This window comes from Entelurus aequoreus, linkage group LG03, assembly GCF_033978785.1.
Source record: "Entelurus aequoreus isolate RoL-2023_Sb linkage group LG03, RoL_Eaeq_v1.1, whole genome shotgun sequence".
Taxonomy (NCBI): Eukaryota; Metazoa; Chordata; class Actinopteri; order Syngnathiformes; family Syngnathidae; genus Entelurus; species Entelurus aequoreus.
In genome coordinates, this window is record NC_084733.1 from 40797893 (window position 1) to 40810844 (window position 12952).

General features: G+C 38.8%; 1 protein-coding gene across 8 annotated transcripts; it reads left to right on the forward strand.

Moving 5' to 3' along the window:
• Positions 1-1002: 1002 nt before the first annotated feature.
• Positions 1003-12403, forward strand: rsrp1 (arginine/serine-rich protein 1). Of its 8 annotated transcripts, XM_062041812.1 has the most exons (7): positions 1003-1247; positions 2304-2615; positions 9687-9722; positions 9804-9841; positions 9923-10089; positions 11942-12016; positions 12085-12403. In XM_062041812.1, exons 2-7 carry the CDS (start codon positions 2317-2319, stop codon positions 12229-12231), a joined length of 762 nt encoding a protein of 253 aa, XP_061897796.1. In that variant the 5' UTR covers positions 1003-1247; positions 2304-2316; the 3' UTR covers positions 12232-12403. The 8 variants fall into 8 exon arrangements, 3 of the variants coding, with proteins under 3 accessions (XP_061897796.1, XP_061897797.1, XP_061897795.1); XR_009825286.1 differs by having other exon boundaries at positions 1009-1247; positions 9687-9841; positions 9923-11803; positions 12085-12151; XR_009825289.1 differs by lacking the exons at positions 11942-12016; positions 12085-12403 and adding exons at positions 11393-11483; positions 11650-11935 and having other exon boundaries at positions 1009-1247; positions 9687-9841.
• Positions 12404-12952: the final 549 nt, after the last annotated feature.

A 12952-nucleotide genomic window follows, 5' to 3' on the forward strand; every position in this document is an offset into this window, starting at 1 on the left:
GAGGAGGGTTTGGTTGATAACAGCATACTTCAGTCATCAACAATTGCATCATCAGAGCATTGAAACAGTGTAGGTCTGACTTGGTAGGATATGTACAGCGAGCAGAGAACATAGTGAGTTCAGAAAGCATAAGAACAAGTATATACATTAGAAATACATTTGATTATTTACATTTGGTTATTTACAATCCGGGGAGGTGGGATGTGGAAGGGGGAGGGTGTTATTCAAGGGTTGAAGTTGCCTGGAGGTGTTGTTTTAGTGTGGTTTTGGAGGAGGATAGAGATGCACTTACTTTTACCCCTGTTGGGAGTGCATTCCATATTGATGTGGCATAGAAGGAGAATGAGTTTAGACCTTTGTTAGATCGGAATCTGGGTTTAACGTGGTTTGTGGAACTCCCCCTGGTGTGGAGCAGCAGACGGCGTCCACAAAGTACATCCTTACATGACATGACAATCAACAATGTCCCCACAAAGAAGGATAGCGTCTGCACAACTGAAATATTCTTGATTGCGAAAACAAGGCAGGTGCGGGGAATAGCGTTCAAGGAAGACATGAAACTGCTACAGGAAAATACCAACAAAAGAAGAAAAGCCACCAAAATAGGAGCGCAAGACAAGAACTAAAACACTACACACAGGAAAACACCAAAAAAACTAAATAAGTCACGGCGTGATGTGACAGGTCGTGACAGTACATCCACTTTGAGACGAGAGTTAAAGTGATGCATGGCTGGTTATGGTTTGAATTCATATCCAACAATTGCGAGAACTACTTTTTGTCTTCAATATTGGCTACTGAGTTTCATTTTTTTATGTTTTCTGCTGGTGGTGTGCCTCAGAATTTTTTCAATGAAAAAAATGTGCCTCAGCTCAGAAAAGGTTGAAAAACACTGGACTAAGCTTCCATCTCGGTCCACACTCCATATCGGAAGGTGGCGGTAGTGCACACCATAAAGTTGCCTGCCAACCGCCATCATACCAGAAAAGAAGAAGAAGCAGCAGCACGTGACTGACTGGAATTTTCCAGAAGCCAAGGAAACGGTTGTTCCACTCGCTGTGTTATAGTTGTGTTGTAGAAAGACGTGGTCAAGCTCGGAAAGTTATCAAACCAGAGACTTTATTTTCAACACTTTTTAAAACATTTTGCTTGTTGCTTCGTAAAAGTTGACTGGACTGCACAGTGTGCTGGTTTATATCGTTGTCACTTTATAAACGGGTTCAACTCAAGCGACCGACCGCCATCTGGTAAGTCTTTTGTCTACTGCTTCTTGTTATAGCTCGCATCTACCAATAGCTTTATAACCCATATCTACATATAGCTTTAATTAAAATATTGTTTTATTCTTATGTTTTCAGCCAATAGAGCCTGGCTTAGGAACGAAAACATTCTCCTTAAAGATAGCTACTTTTAAGATAGCTAGCTAGCTTACGTCATCTGGAATTTTCCAGTACGTGGTCGTTACGCAACGTCGCCTCAGTACAGACAAGGCCAAACACGGTTGCGCAATCAGCCTTTAATTTAGTCAATTTGTTATGTTTTCTTGGTTGCTGTTGCAATTTTATTTCAGGTACTGCGTAATACACAGATGTCAAACTTAAGGCCCGCCGCCATGTTTATGTGGCCCGCGAAAGCCTGGAAATAATGTGCATTAATAAAGTACTAAATGCATTTGTTCTTCCATTTTGACATTCAAAATAATGCAATAATTGCATATTTTTAAACTTAAATTGTATCTAATAATGCAGCAAAATTGTATACATTTAAAAAAATGTTTTTGTTAAAATAAATACTTAACATATCTGCTTGACTTATGGTTTCAACGCAAGTTATCCATCTTGCGTTATCCATCTTGTACGCTGTAAAAAAGGACAATAGACTTTATAGTAAAGTTCTGGTGACTGAACTGCCATTTTTACTGTAAAAACTTTGGTATGTTTTTTCAAATATACATTAATACACTATAAAACAATATACATTCTTAAATATAAAAAATGTCAGTTCCTTGCATTAATTTGACAATTTTCCATTCCATTTACATTAATATTCTGTAAAATAAAAACACTGCAAATTTTTAAGACTGAGCTGCCAGATTTTTTGCAATAAAATCTAAAGATATTGTCTTTTACAGCGTATGTAAAAAATGATCAGATGCATAGGCAAATATATACATGTATTAGATATACATTTATATTTAAATATTATTCATTGTTACCAGCGTCCCTCTGAGGGCAACCACAACTGCGATGTGGCCCTCAATGAAAACAAGTTGACATGCCTAATATGATTTTTGTTCCCCCCAGCTTGTGGAAGACAATGACCAAGAGAGACGAGTGCGATCCAATGGCCCACAGTTGTGATAAGAGTAGCCCTTCATCCCACTGCTCCAGTTCTGAAAGTAGCCCCTCCTCGACTTCTGGCAGGAACAAGGGACAACACAGGTCTTCATCATGCAGCAGTGGTTCCTCCTCTCGTTCCAGGTCCCGCTCGCATCCTCGTTGCCATAGACATTCCCACTGTCGCGGCCATCGAAAGTACAGTCGTGACCGCCGCCATCTATCACGCAGCCACAGGGCACACTCTCGATCCTACAGCCGCTCACCCTCGCCGGACAGGTAAGGGAGAACAGAGGGACATTCAGTATGTGTCTATACATTAAATTACCGTATTTTTCGGATTATAAGTTGCAGTTTTTTTCATAGTTTGGCCGTGGGTGCAACATACAGGCATGTGATTTTTCCGTCTAAAGTCGGAATTCCGTCTTTTTTAATCTGGGACGGCGTGGCGAAGTTGGTAGAGTGGCTGTGCCAGCAATCGGAGTGTTGCTGGTTACTGGGGTTCAATTCCCACCTTCTACCTTCCTAGTCATGTCCGTTGTGTCCTTGGGCAAGACACTTCACCCTTTGCCTGATGGCTGCTGGTTAGCGCCTTGCATGGCAGCTCCCGCCATCAGTGTGTGAATGTGTGTGTGAATGGGTAAATGTGGAAATACTGTCAAAGCGCTTTGAGTACCTTGAAGGTAGAAAAGCGCTATACAAGTATAACACATTTATTTATTATTTATAATCTCGGGAAAAAAAAAAAATTATCTCCCGTTTTTCCGTTTTTTTTTTCTGACCCTAAATCAAGATTCGAGACGTAGTTTATATTACGCTGTAGTTGATTGGTCGATATGTTCCTTGTGACCAATCAGGACATCTGTTATGAATGATGACGTTAATAACGTCATCATTCATAATGGTTATTACCGCCGTTTTCCATATGTAAACGATGTCGGTTCTCGAGAGAAAGGACGCTTTACGAGTAAAAGAAATGGGACTGGGTGGAAAGGGAAATCACTGATACTGTTGGGAAGAAGGAAGTTACGACTTTGTTCGGTGATTTTATTCTGAAAATCGATCGTCCCGGAAAGGTTTTGGGCACGTGGTGTCATGATAATATTGACTATGGATCACGAGATTTCAAGGCTTTGGAAGTACATGCGAAACGCCAAGAACATATGAAACAACTTGAAGCAAGGAAAACAAACTTTTCACTAGCTGGTACTTTTGGATGTCAACCGATAGTGAGCAAACCTTACGAACTTCATCCTTTGTTTACATCCACAACTGCCGTAGACATCGAGAGGAAAGATGCACCCAAACAACCCACTTCAGTTGCAGACAGGGTTGTTAATAATGAGGTAAGCTAAAAAATATTTGCTTGCGAAATACGCATGTTTGTTTTATATATTAACCAATTATTGCTTTGCGAAATATAAATGGGTTTTTCTAAAAATAAAAAGCCACGTGAAAATATATTATGAAATTACAGAAATTCAAAGAGTCGCATTATTGATTCCAGTTAACAATTTATTTGAAATAAATGTGCATATAATACTATTTTGTAATATTAAGTTCTTATGTAGTCTGTTGAAACTATTGTCAGTGGTGTAACAATCTTGAAGGTAAATATTTTCACACTTGTTTCATGCAATATGTCAGTGTCCTCATATTATTATTATTTCCTATTTTCAAATATGAGTAAACAATACTAAACATGTTTAATTATTTTCATAAATTTATATCCTATTTTGGCGAAAAGAATGAAATGTTTACATTTGGTATTTTGTTATATTTATAACTAAACTTGTAGGCAATTAGGCATATACATTAAGACTGTGAATTGTTATTAGTGGTTATGTATTTTACAATTAATGCTACTTTCTGATAGCATATATCATGTAATAGTCTTAACTTTAAAATATATTTTGTATAATACATCTTGGCAAACCTGTTACACCACTGATAATTTTTTTTACCCCATATATACAATATCTGACTACCGGTAATAGTAATGATAGAATGATTTCAAATATGAAAGGAAATTTTATTTTAGAGCAATCTGCTTATTACCAAAACCTAGGCAAATTTTGAGAATGACCCATATTGTGTATTTGAATAACTCACGAGTCAAGACCGCCGGTCCCGCGCTTCATCAATCGTCCTCTTAGCGATCTAGTAATCCACAGGCCAATATTAATCCACTCAAAAAAGTAAAAAACTGAAGTAATATATTTATCCCCAAAGTTGCTCTGAAACATGATAGCATCCGCTGCCAGTTGTTTAGTTGCCGTCTGACGTCACTCCATTGCAAAGTGCTTGTGTGGCATCAAAACACACCCTGCTTAAACGCACAACCACCTGATATGCTAATTGATTTGTATGATATATTTTATATGATGTATCATGTATATGATTTCCAGCTGAGTATAATTGTAATGAATAGAAACACAGTGATGGATCTGTGTGGTGTTTACAAGATGATGACATAACTGCATTATTGCACTTTGCACTGCAGACATACTTGGCTTGTTTAAGACCTAAAAAGCAGGTGTTGATAAAAGACTTCCCTGCTGTGAGATTTTACATGATGTTGGTGGAGTACAACCTCTTATGCTAATAAAAATGGTAATAAAAATATTTTTTTTCACATCTGTATTTAATACAATTACATGTACAAAACCAGTGAAGTTGGCACGTTGTGTAATTCCTAGATAAAAACAGAATACAATGATTTGCAAATCCTTTTCAACTTATATTCAATTGAATATACTGCAAAGACAAGATATTTAATGTTCGAACTAAGAAACTTAATTTTTTTTGCAAATAATCATTAACTTAGAATTGAATGGCAGCGACATATTGCAAACAAGTTGGCACGGGCATTTTTACCAGTGTGTTACATGGCCTTTCCTTTTAACACTCAGTAAATGTTTGGGAACTGAGGAGACCAATTTTTGAAGCTTTTCAGGTGGAATTCTTTCCCATTCTTGCTTGATGTACAGCTTAAATTGTTCAACAGTCCGGGGTCTGCGTTGTTGTATTTTAGGCTTCATAATGCGCCACACATTTTCTTCAAATGGTGCTGTCTTTGTTAATTTTAGCATGTTAAATTGGTGAAAAACCAGGAGTTTCGGGGGGCGTTGCCCCCCTTGTCCCCCCACCAGGCCTTCGTCCCCCAGACCCCCGGAAAGGTTTTCAGTCTTTTTCATTGTGGTCAAATCACATGCCTGAACATATACTCCGGAGCGACTTATGTGTGAAGTTATTAACACATTACCGTAAAATATCAAATATTATTATTTATCTAATTTGCGTAAGAGACGAAGCAAATGGCAGCAATCGTCACACACACGTCAACCAATAAGAATTTGGCGGGGGAGGGTCATGGCAGAAGTGCATTGTGGGTCATATTATTAATCTCATTCGCGTAAGAGACGAAGCAAATGGTCGCAATCGTCACTTACACGTCAACCAATAATAATTCGGCGGGGGAGGGTCATGGCAGAAGTGCATTGTGGGTCATGGTATGCTAAATGCTATATGCTATACGCTACTACCGTAGCTATTAAAATGGATCACATCAACATTGGCGGTAACTTATAAAAACTGAGAAGGGCTGAACTAAAATGGCACCGAAAAGGAAATCATATACTGCAGATTACAAGCTGGACGTAGCGAAATATGCAGCAGAGAACGGTGATCGAGCAGCAGAAAGAAAGGACATACCAGAGGCGACACCGGGGAGGAAGATTTCATCGGATTTAGCGATCGGGAGTGACAGATTGTTTGGTAAACGTATAGCATGTTCTATATGTTATAGTTATTTGAATGACTCTTACCATAAAATGTTACGTTAACATACCAGGCACATTCTCAGTTGGTTATTTATGCGTCATATGGCGTACACTTATTCAGCCTGTTGTTCACTATTCTTTATTTATTTTAAATTGCCTTTCAAATGTCTATTCTTGGTGTTGGATTTTATCAAATACATTTCCTCCAAAAATGCGACTTATACTCCAGTGCGTATATATGTTTTTTTCCTTCTTTATTGTGCATTTTCGGCCGGTGCGATGTATACTCCGGAGCGACTTATAGTCTGAAAAATACTGTAGTCTGATTTCTCAAATAGTTTGGCTCTAAATTAGTCACCTACAACCCATGGAATTACCTTAATCCGATCGTGTTCGATTTTTGAAAAGTCTGACTAACACAACTGGATTATGCAATTGAAAACCAGGGGCCGTACTTATCAAGCTTCTTAGAATTACTCCTAAGAAGTCAGCTAAGAGTTGACTTAAGAGTAAATAAATTCTTTGCTGAAAGCTGCACTTAAAAGTTAGTTATCAAGCGTCTTACTCACACTTTCAGCGAAGTGTAGGACTGAATCTTAAGTGTCACACTCAGAGCTGAATTACGACATTACTATGTGCCGTAAACGGAATTTTAGGTGACGTCATTTCTGTGTTCATAGAAATGACCAATCACGGAATGGAATCCGTTGTCTAAGAATAAAGAAATATCTTGGAAATATTTAAGTGGACAATGGGAGTGTATATTTTGACAATAAACTACAAAATAATACAAAACAAACTAGTCCCCGCCGGCACTCACGCTACCGCTCCCTCTCTTCTATCGCCCACACACTAACTGACGTCACTCACCTCACGGCCACACACATACGCTACTGTCATAACATTTTCTTTCCAATTCATTAATTAGGCAACTAATTTGAAACTGGTGTGGGTGGCTCTATATATACTAGCCCACTGCAGACACATGCAGAAATAGACAAAGGAATTGAAAAGTATTAAATCTGTGACAAAAATAATATCCGCTCTGTCTAAACGATACCGTTTGATCAGCTGCTCGTCATAAAAAAAAACACAAACATTGTTCCGTTCCCTGAACGTTCGCGCATGTCTCTCTCGCCTCAGTGCCATCCCCTGCTGGCAACTCCTAACCACTTAAGACACCTATGAAGGTCTCTTAAATATCGTGGAGAGTAGGAGTGATTCTTAGACTTAAGAACGTTGATAAAAAGCTTTTATTCTTAAGTTTGAGAGTAGGACTAAATTTCGCAAATTCTCAGGACTTAAGTGTAAAATGGCACTCTAAGAAGCTTGATAAGTACGGCCCCAGATCTCTCGAGTGGGTATGTGTGGCTGGAGAGGACCCTCATAGCACGCATGTGCCAGTCTCAACATGCGGGATATAACTCTGAAGCAGATACCATTCAATAAAAACATAGCAACAACTGTAATGAAGAGTAAAAAATAAACACATTTTGAAGTACATCTATGGTAAAAAAAAAAAAAAAAGATTTATTTAAGAAGGTAGAAAGTTGTAAAGGATCCGCAATGCCTAATGTGATGTCATAGGTCAATCAGAAAAGTAATTCATTTATCCGTGCTAAGAGGAAATAAGCATTTCAAGCGTTGACCGGTCCCCAGCTACAAAAAGGTTGGGGACCACTGCATTAGAGAGTGCATGGACATTTGGACTTCACAAATAGGTGTGGAAAGACAAAAAAACCAAACTATTTGAGAAATCATTCATTTAGTGTATGGAAACGTAGTGATTGTGACAACCAACCCCGCAAAATGAAAAAGGCCAATTTAAATTTGAAAGTTTAATGCATTGAAAAGTTGACAAAATACACAATTTAATTCATCGAAACTAGGGATGTGTGCCAAATTCTGTACTTTAATAGGCACCGACCAAATTCCGTCACTACTACAGGGTATTGATTCACGTAAAATCAAATGGTGCCATATTTCGATACTTATGTTGCACATGACGTCATGTCCGGTTGCTGACTAAACACCGACTAAAAGGAAACAATCACTCAATCACTCAAGACGGACTCAGCCAAACACCCTCAAAGTAATGTTGCAATTTTCAGCACCGACAAAGCAAATGTGCTCGATAGAGGGGCTACTATTAACATTAGCGATTTTATTTGGTCATAGAAACTACAACTAAGATGAATGTTACAAACCAAACAGCTGGTGATAAGCACAAGAGTCATAGTATAAACACTTTTGTGTGGTGCAACATAACACATTAGGTCATGGAAAAAGCTACTTTAAAGTTAAACATACCATAGATAACATATACAGTACTACCATCATCTAATGTCTTGGAAGTGCAACTGCATTGCAAATGAAATAAGAAAACAAGATCTAGCAACTGGACAGCACAGTTATCATAATCAGCATATTGTTAAATGTTGCATTTAAAAATGTTATTTTATTTTGAAACAATTAACATTTATTAACACACTAAAGTACCGAAAATTGGTGCCATTGAACACCAGTATCGGTTCCCAGGTACTGGATCGGTTCAAATGTGAACATGATCTATATATAATTGTAACCCAAAATTAGCAAGGAACATGAAAAGTATCTTTAGGCCATCTTACTGTATATGTGATGTATGAATATTGGCACGTTCTGATCAAGGTTTTATGCTGCCGTTTCCTTAATTTACACAACACCTAACAAAAGCAAAAACTACTACTCATTTAAATCTTTTGGATTTTGCCACCAAAGTAATCCAGTGTCCAGGGACTTGTTCCCTGAATTTGTCAATATTACTAAAAACAACAAAAAAATATTTTCAGAGTGTAAAAATATGGACATAGTCACTTTAGTATCTTGTTAATTTCCTGTTAATACTCGCTTACTTTCTGTTCTAACACTTAATGTTTACTAAGCACTTGTTTCTTGGTGTTGTTTAAAGCTAACTCAGCGGTTAGTTTAGTTATTTGTGTGCCTGCTCCTGTGTTAACTCCAGTGATAATGCTAATGTTAACTTGGATACTAAGAAATGCTGCTAATTATTAGCTTAGGGGAGCGGCTTCACACTGTGTGGAGACACATGCCGCTTGTCAGCCGGAAGACTACAACGGAGGGATCGGCATTGGCAATCGCATATTTTTTCACAGAAATTGTCCGGTAGCCAATCAATAGGTACATCCCTAGTTAGAATGAAGTTCAATTATAGTGCTAGTAACAAGGAGAGAAATATGATTTCTTGCCAGCATCAAAGCTAACAGTCAAACAACCTTAACTGATGCTTTCACTTCACATAATTGTTCTGTTATAAACCGATAGTGTAAAAATTGTTCTGTTATAAACCGATAGTGTAACAGCTTAGTAAACAAATACTGATAAACTGAACATTTACAATTTGACATGAAGAACACAAAAAGTAATCTTACTTCAACCGTCTTGCTCCAGAGAAAACTACGTAGATGAGCTTATTCAGTAAAGGTCTAAAACACACTTGGAGTGACAGCGCCTTATGGTGGCGAGATATAATTAATTTGACAATCTCTCCTACACTTCCCTTTTACAGGTACCGCAGACACTCCAGCTCCAGGTCTCACCACAGGTATTCGTTTGGTTGGAAAAAGAACAGCACCACTCAGAAGCAATTTGACAGGTTTTCAAAATCGACATCCACATCCTACAGCAGCCCTTCAGCATCCTCAGGAAGCTTGAGCTTGGAAGGTAATTGGAAGAGTTAAAACAGCATACAGATTTTCAACTATTGTCACATTTGTACACGATAACATACTAGTTTTTCCTCAGATAAAAGAGAACTACTAAAAACGGCAAAGGTCGCCATAAAGCAGCAGAGAGCAGAGAAACTGGAACTTCCTGAGCGTGTTAAACCAATCCTGCCAGAGGAGCCAGATTGGGGGGAACCCTTTACAGGGCCATGGGTGAGACCACTCCCTGAAAAGATGTGGTCACAGGTGGGTGTCTGCCTTACTCCTATTAACACATCACACTACTAAGATTAGGTATGGTCAGAGTCCAGTAAGTACCATTCCGAAAGCAAGTTGTTTGCAGTAAATCAGCAATACATCACAGTAGAGAAAATATGCTAACAAACATGAATGAAGTAAGTGTACCGTATTTTCCGGACTAGAAGCTGCTACTATTTTCCTACGCTTTGAATCTTGCGCCTTATAAAAGGTGTGGCTAATTCATGAATTTTTCTACGCTAACAGCCATAATGTTTTGTATTCAACAAATCATTTTCATAGAACACCAACAGACACTGAAAAGTGTTAGTTTGTTCTGTGGTGCCATCTTTTGGGCGAGTTTGCACACTACAGTGTTTCCTTCTGGTTAGTGCTTTGAACTGGAAGTAGAAGTGTCATTCCATCTTCTAGTCATCCATCTCTACTTGTATGGTATCTTCATGACTCCAAGCAAGGTTTTTAAGTCTTCACCGGTACTAAACCGTCCTATGTGTGATGTCTGTAGGAATGTTTTCGTGCATATTAGAATGTGTGTGTAATCAAGTTAGCGTCGTTAGCATTAATGTGCTAAACTGTTTACAAGTATTTTGTGTTAGTACATTAACCTATTTACTTACACTGGCATCCTGTTTGTATTGTTCCAGTTTCACAAATTCCTCAGTAAATTCACAAAAATGTCACTGTAGAGTTATTGTCTGCTAAGATGATTAGAAAGCTAGTGTCCGCAGCCAGTGATTCCCGGGCGCGGCCACCGCTGCTGCTCACTGCTCCCCTCACCTCCCAGGGGGTGAGGCTGATGGGTCAAATGCAGAGGATAATCTCACCACACCTAGTGTGTGTGTGACAATCATTGGTACTTTTTTTTTAACTTTAGTGGGTTCATTATGATGACTTTTGTCTTGTGTTACAGATACTGTTAGGAAACAATTAACGTCTTTCTGTGAAAATGACTAAATTCACGTAGATATCTGCGGCTAATATATGGAAACTACTGTTTACTTCTAAAATTTTGTGGGTCCGGCTTATATACCAGTGCGCTCTATAGTCTGGAAAATACGGTATATCATGTGCAACATATATAATATCCTTGATTATGTGGGTAATTTGACTCATGTGCTTTGGCATCAATATTTGAAAAAATAGTAATATCCAACTGATACTCAAATGGAGACACAATATGAACCCAAAATATTCAATACGTGTTGTGTGATGTATTTCCTGTGTCTTGTGTTGACCTTTTGGAACCCTGAGGGAATGCACATACTCTCTGTATTTATTCCTGTCTTCATAGATAACATGACAGTGGTCTCCTTCACTCACCGGCACCTGGGATTAAAAGGCTGTCATGTGACTCTGGTGAAGACAATAAGTTTGCGTGAAAGGTTGACTAATGATTGCACACAATGCGTTCTTCACACTGTACTTGGATGAACACCCATGTAAATGATACACATAGCAATATGTCTACAATAAATACACAAGCTATTTGGAGGAGTGTTCTAGCACTCCGTGCTATATTGACATGACAAATGTATCTATGGTTTGCAGTTGAAATGGGTCGTCGTTATTTAGCAGAATCCACCACTCGCTGATGGAGTGCGGGCGTGTGCTATATAGTGAGTCAAGAACTAAAACCTGATGAAGAAGTGGTCTCCATATGCCAAAGATAAGTTGGTACATGAGGCGCCTGCCGAAGACAACAGTGAGACTAAATCAATGTGCATGTGCTTTTATGCAGCAATATGAGATATAGAATGAGTCTACTATACAAAGTCAAAAGTGCAACACGGATTCTACTCATGTCTTACTAGTTGTGCTACTTTTGTCTTTTATGATACAGAACAATGAAGTAGAACCAACCACGGCCACCCTGAAGCTTTCCCCCAAAACCAAAACCATCACTTTTAACATCAATGTAAGTGATCGCAATCTGTATTATTTTGTATTTCTCAGTGTTTTTTCAATACTATTTTGTATCTGCAGAACTGTGTTGCAAAGCCAACAGTGACATCGCCATCGAGCGCCAGTGTAACTGCCAACGTCGACAGCTATGAAGGCAGGAGGCCCTATGGCCACTGGATCCCTGTCATGTCCAGTGCACGCAAACCAGCACGCTACAAGTCACATTAGGATGGGCACTGCATATACTGTAAATACTGCACATATGCTCAAGTCTTTTCATAGTGACATTTTCTTTCAGATGATTTAAGTGGGAAGAACTGAGGATATCATTCAGGTGGGATTATTTCTTTCCCTTAGTTCTGTATATGTGGTTTCAATTAAAGTATTTATTTGATGTAAAGCAAGCGGTGCATTTTTTCTTCCTGTGACTGAGCTTATTTATTATTTGACAAGTACTGAATGGTGTTAAGGACTACAACCACCAGGAGGTGCCACCTGGTCAGATAGGCTGACCACGTTTATGTTGACCCCGACCAGCACTGTTCAGTTATAGGTGATGTCAAACCATAGTGATATTGGAGACTTAAATGGGGCCACAAAAAGCACTCAGCAGGCACTGAATGTTTTACAATTAAGTAGCAGATCCTTTTGGTTCAAACTTGCAATTAAGGTCTGGGTTAGAGCATTAGTACACACGCCATGCAATTTAGTTGTACACTTATATGACAAGGTACACAGTCCTCATGAGGTCAAAGAAGAACCAACCATCCATTTTCTACCACATGTCCCTTTTGGGGATGCTGGAGCCTATCCCAGCTGCACTCGGGTGGAAGGCGGGGTACACCCTGGACAAGTCGCTGCCTCATCACAGGACCAAGACAGACAACATTCACACTAGGGATGCATTTTGGAGGTGGGTGGAAGCAGGTGTACCAGAGGGAACCCACTC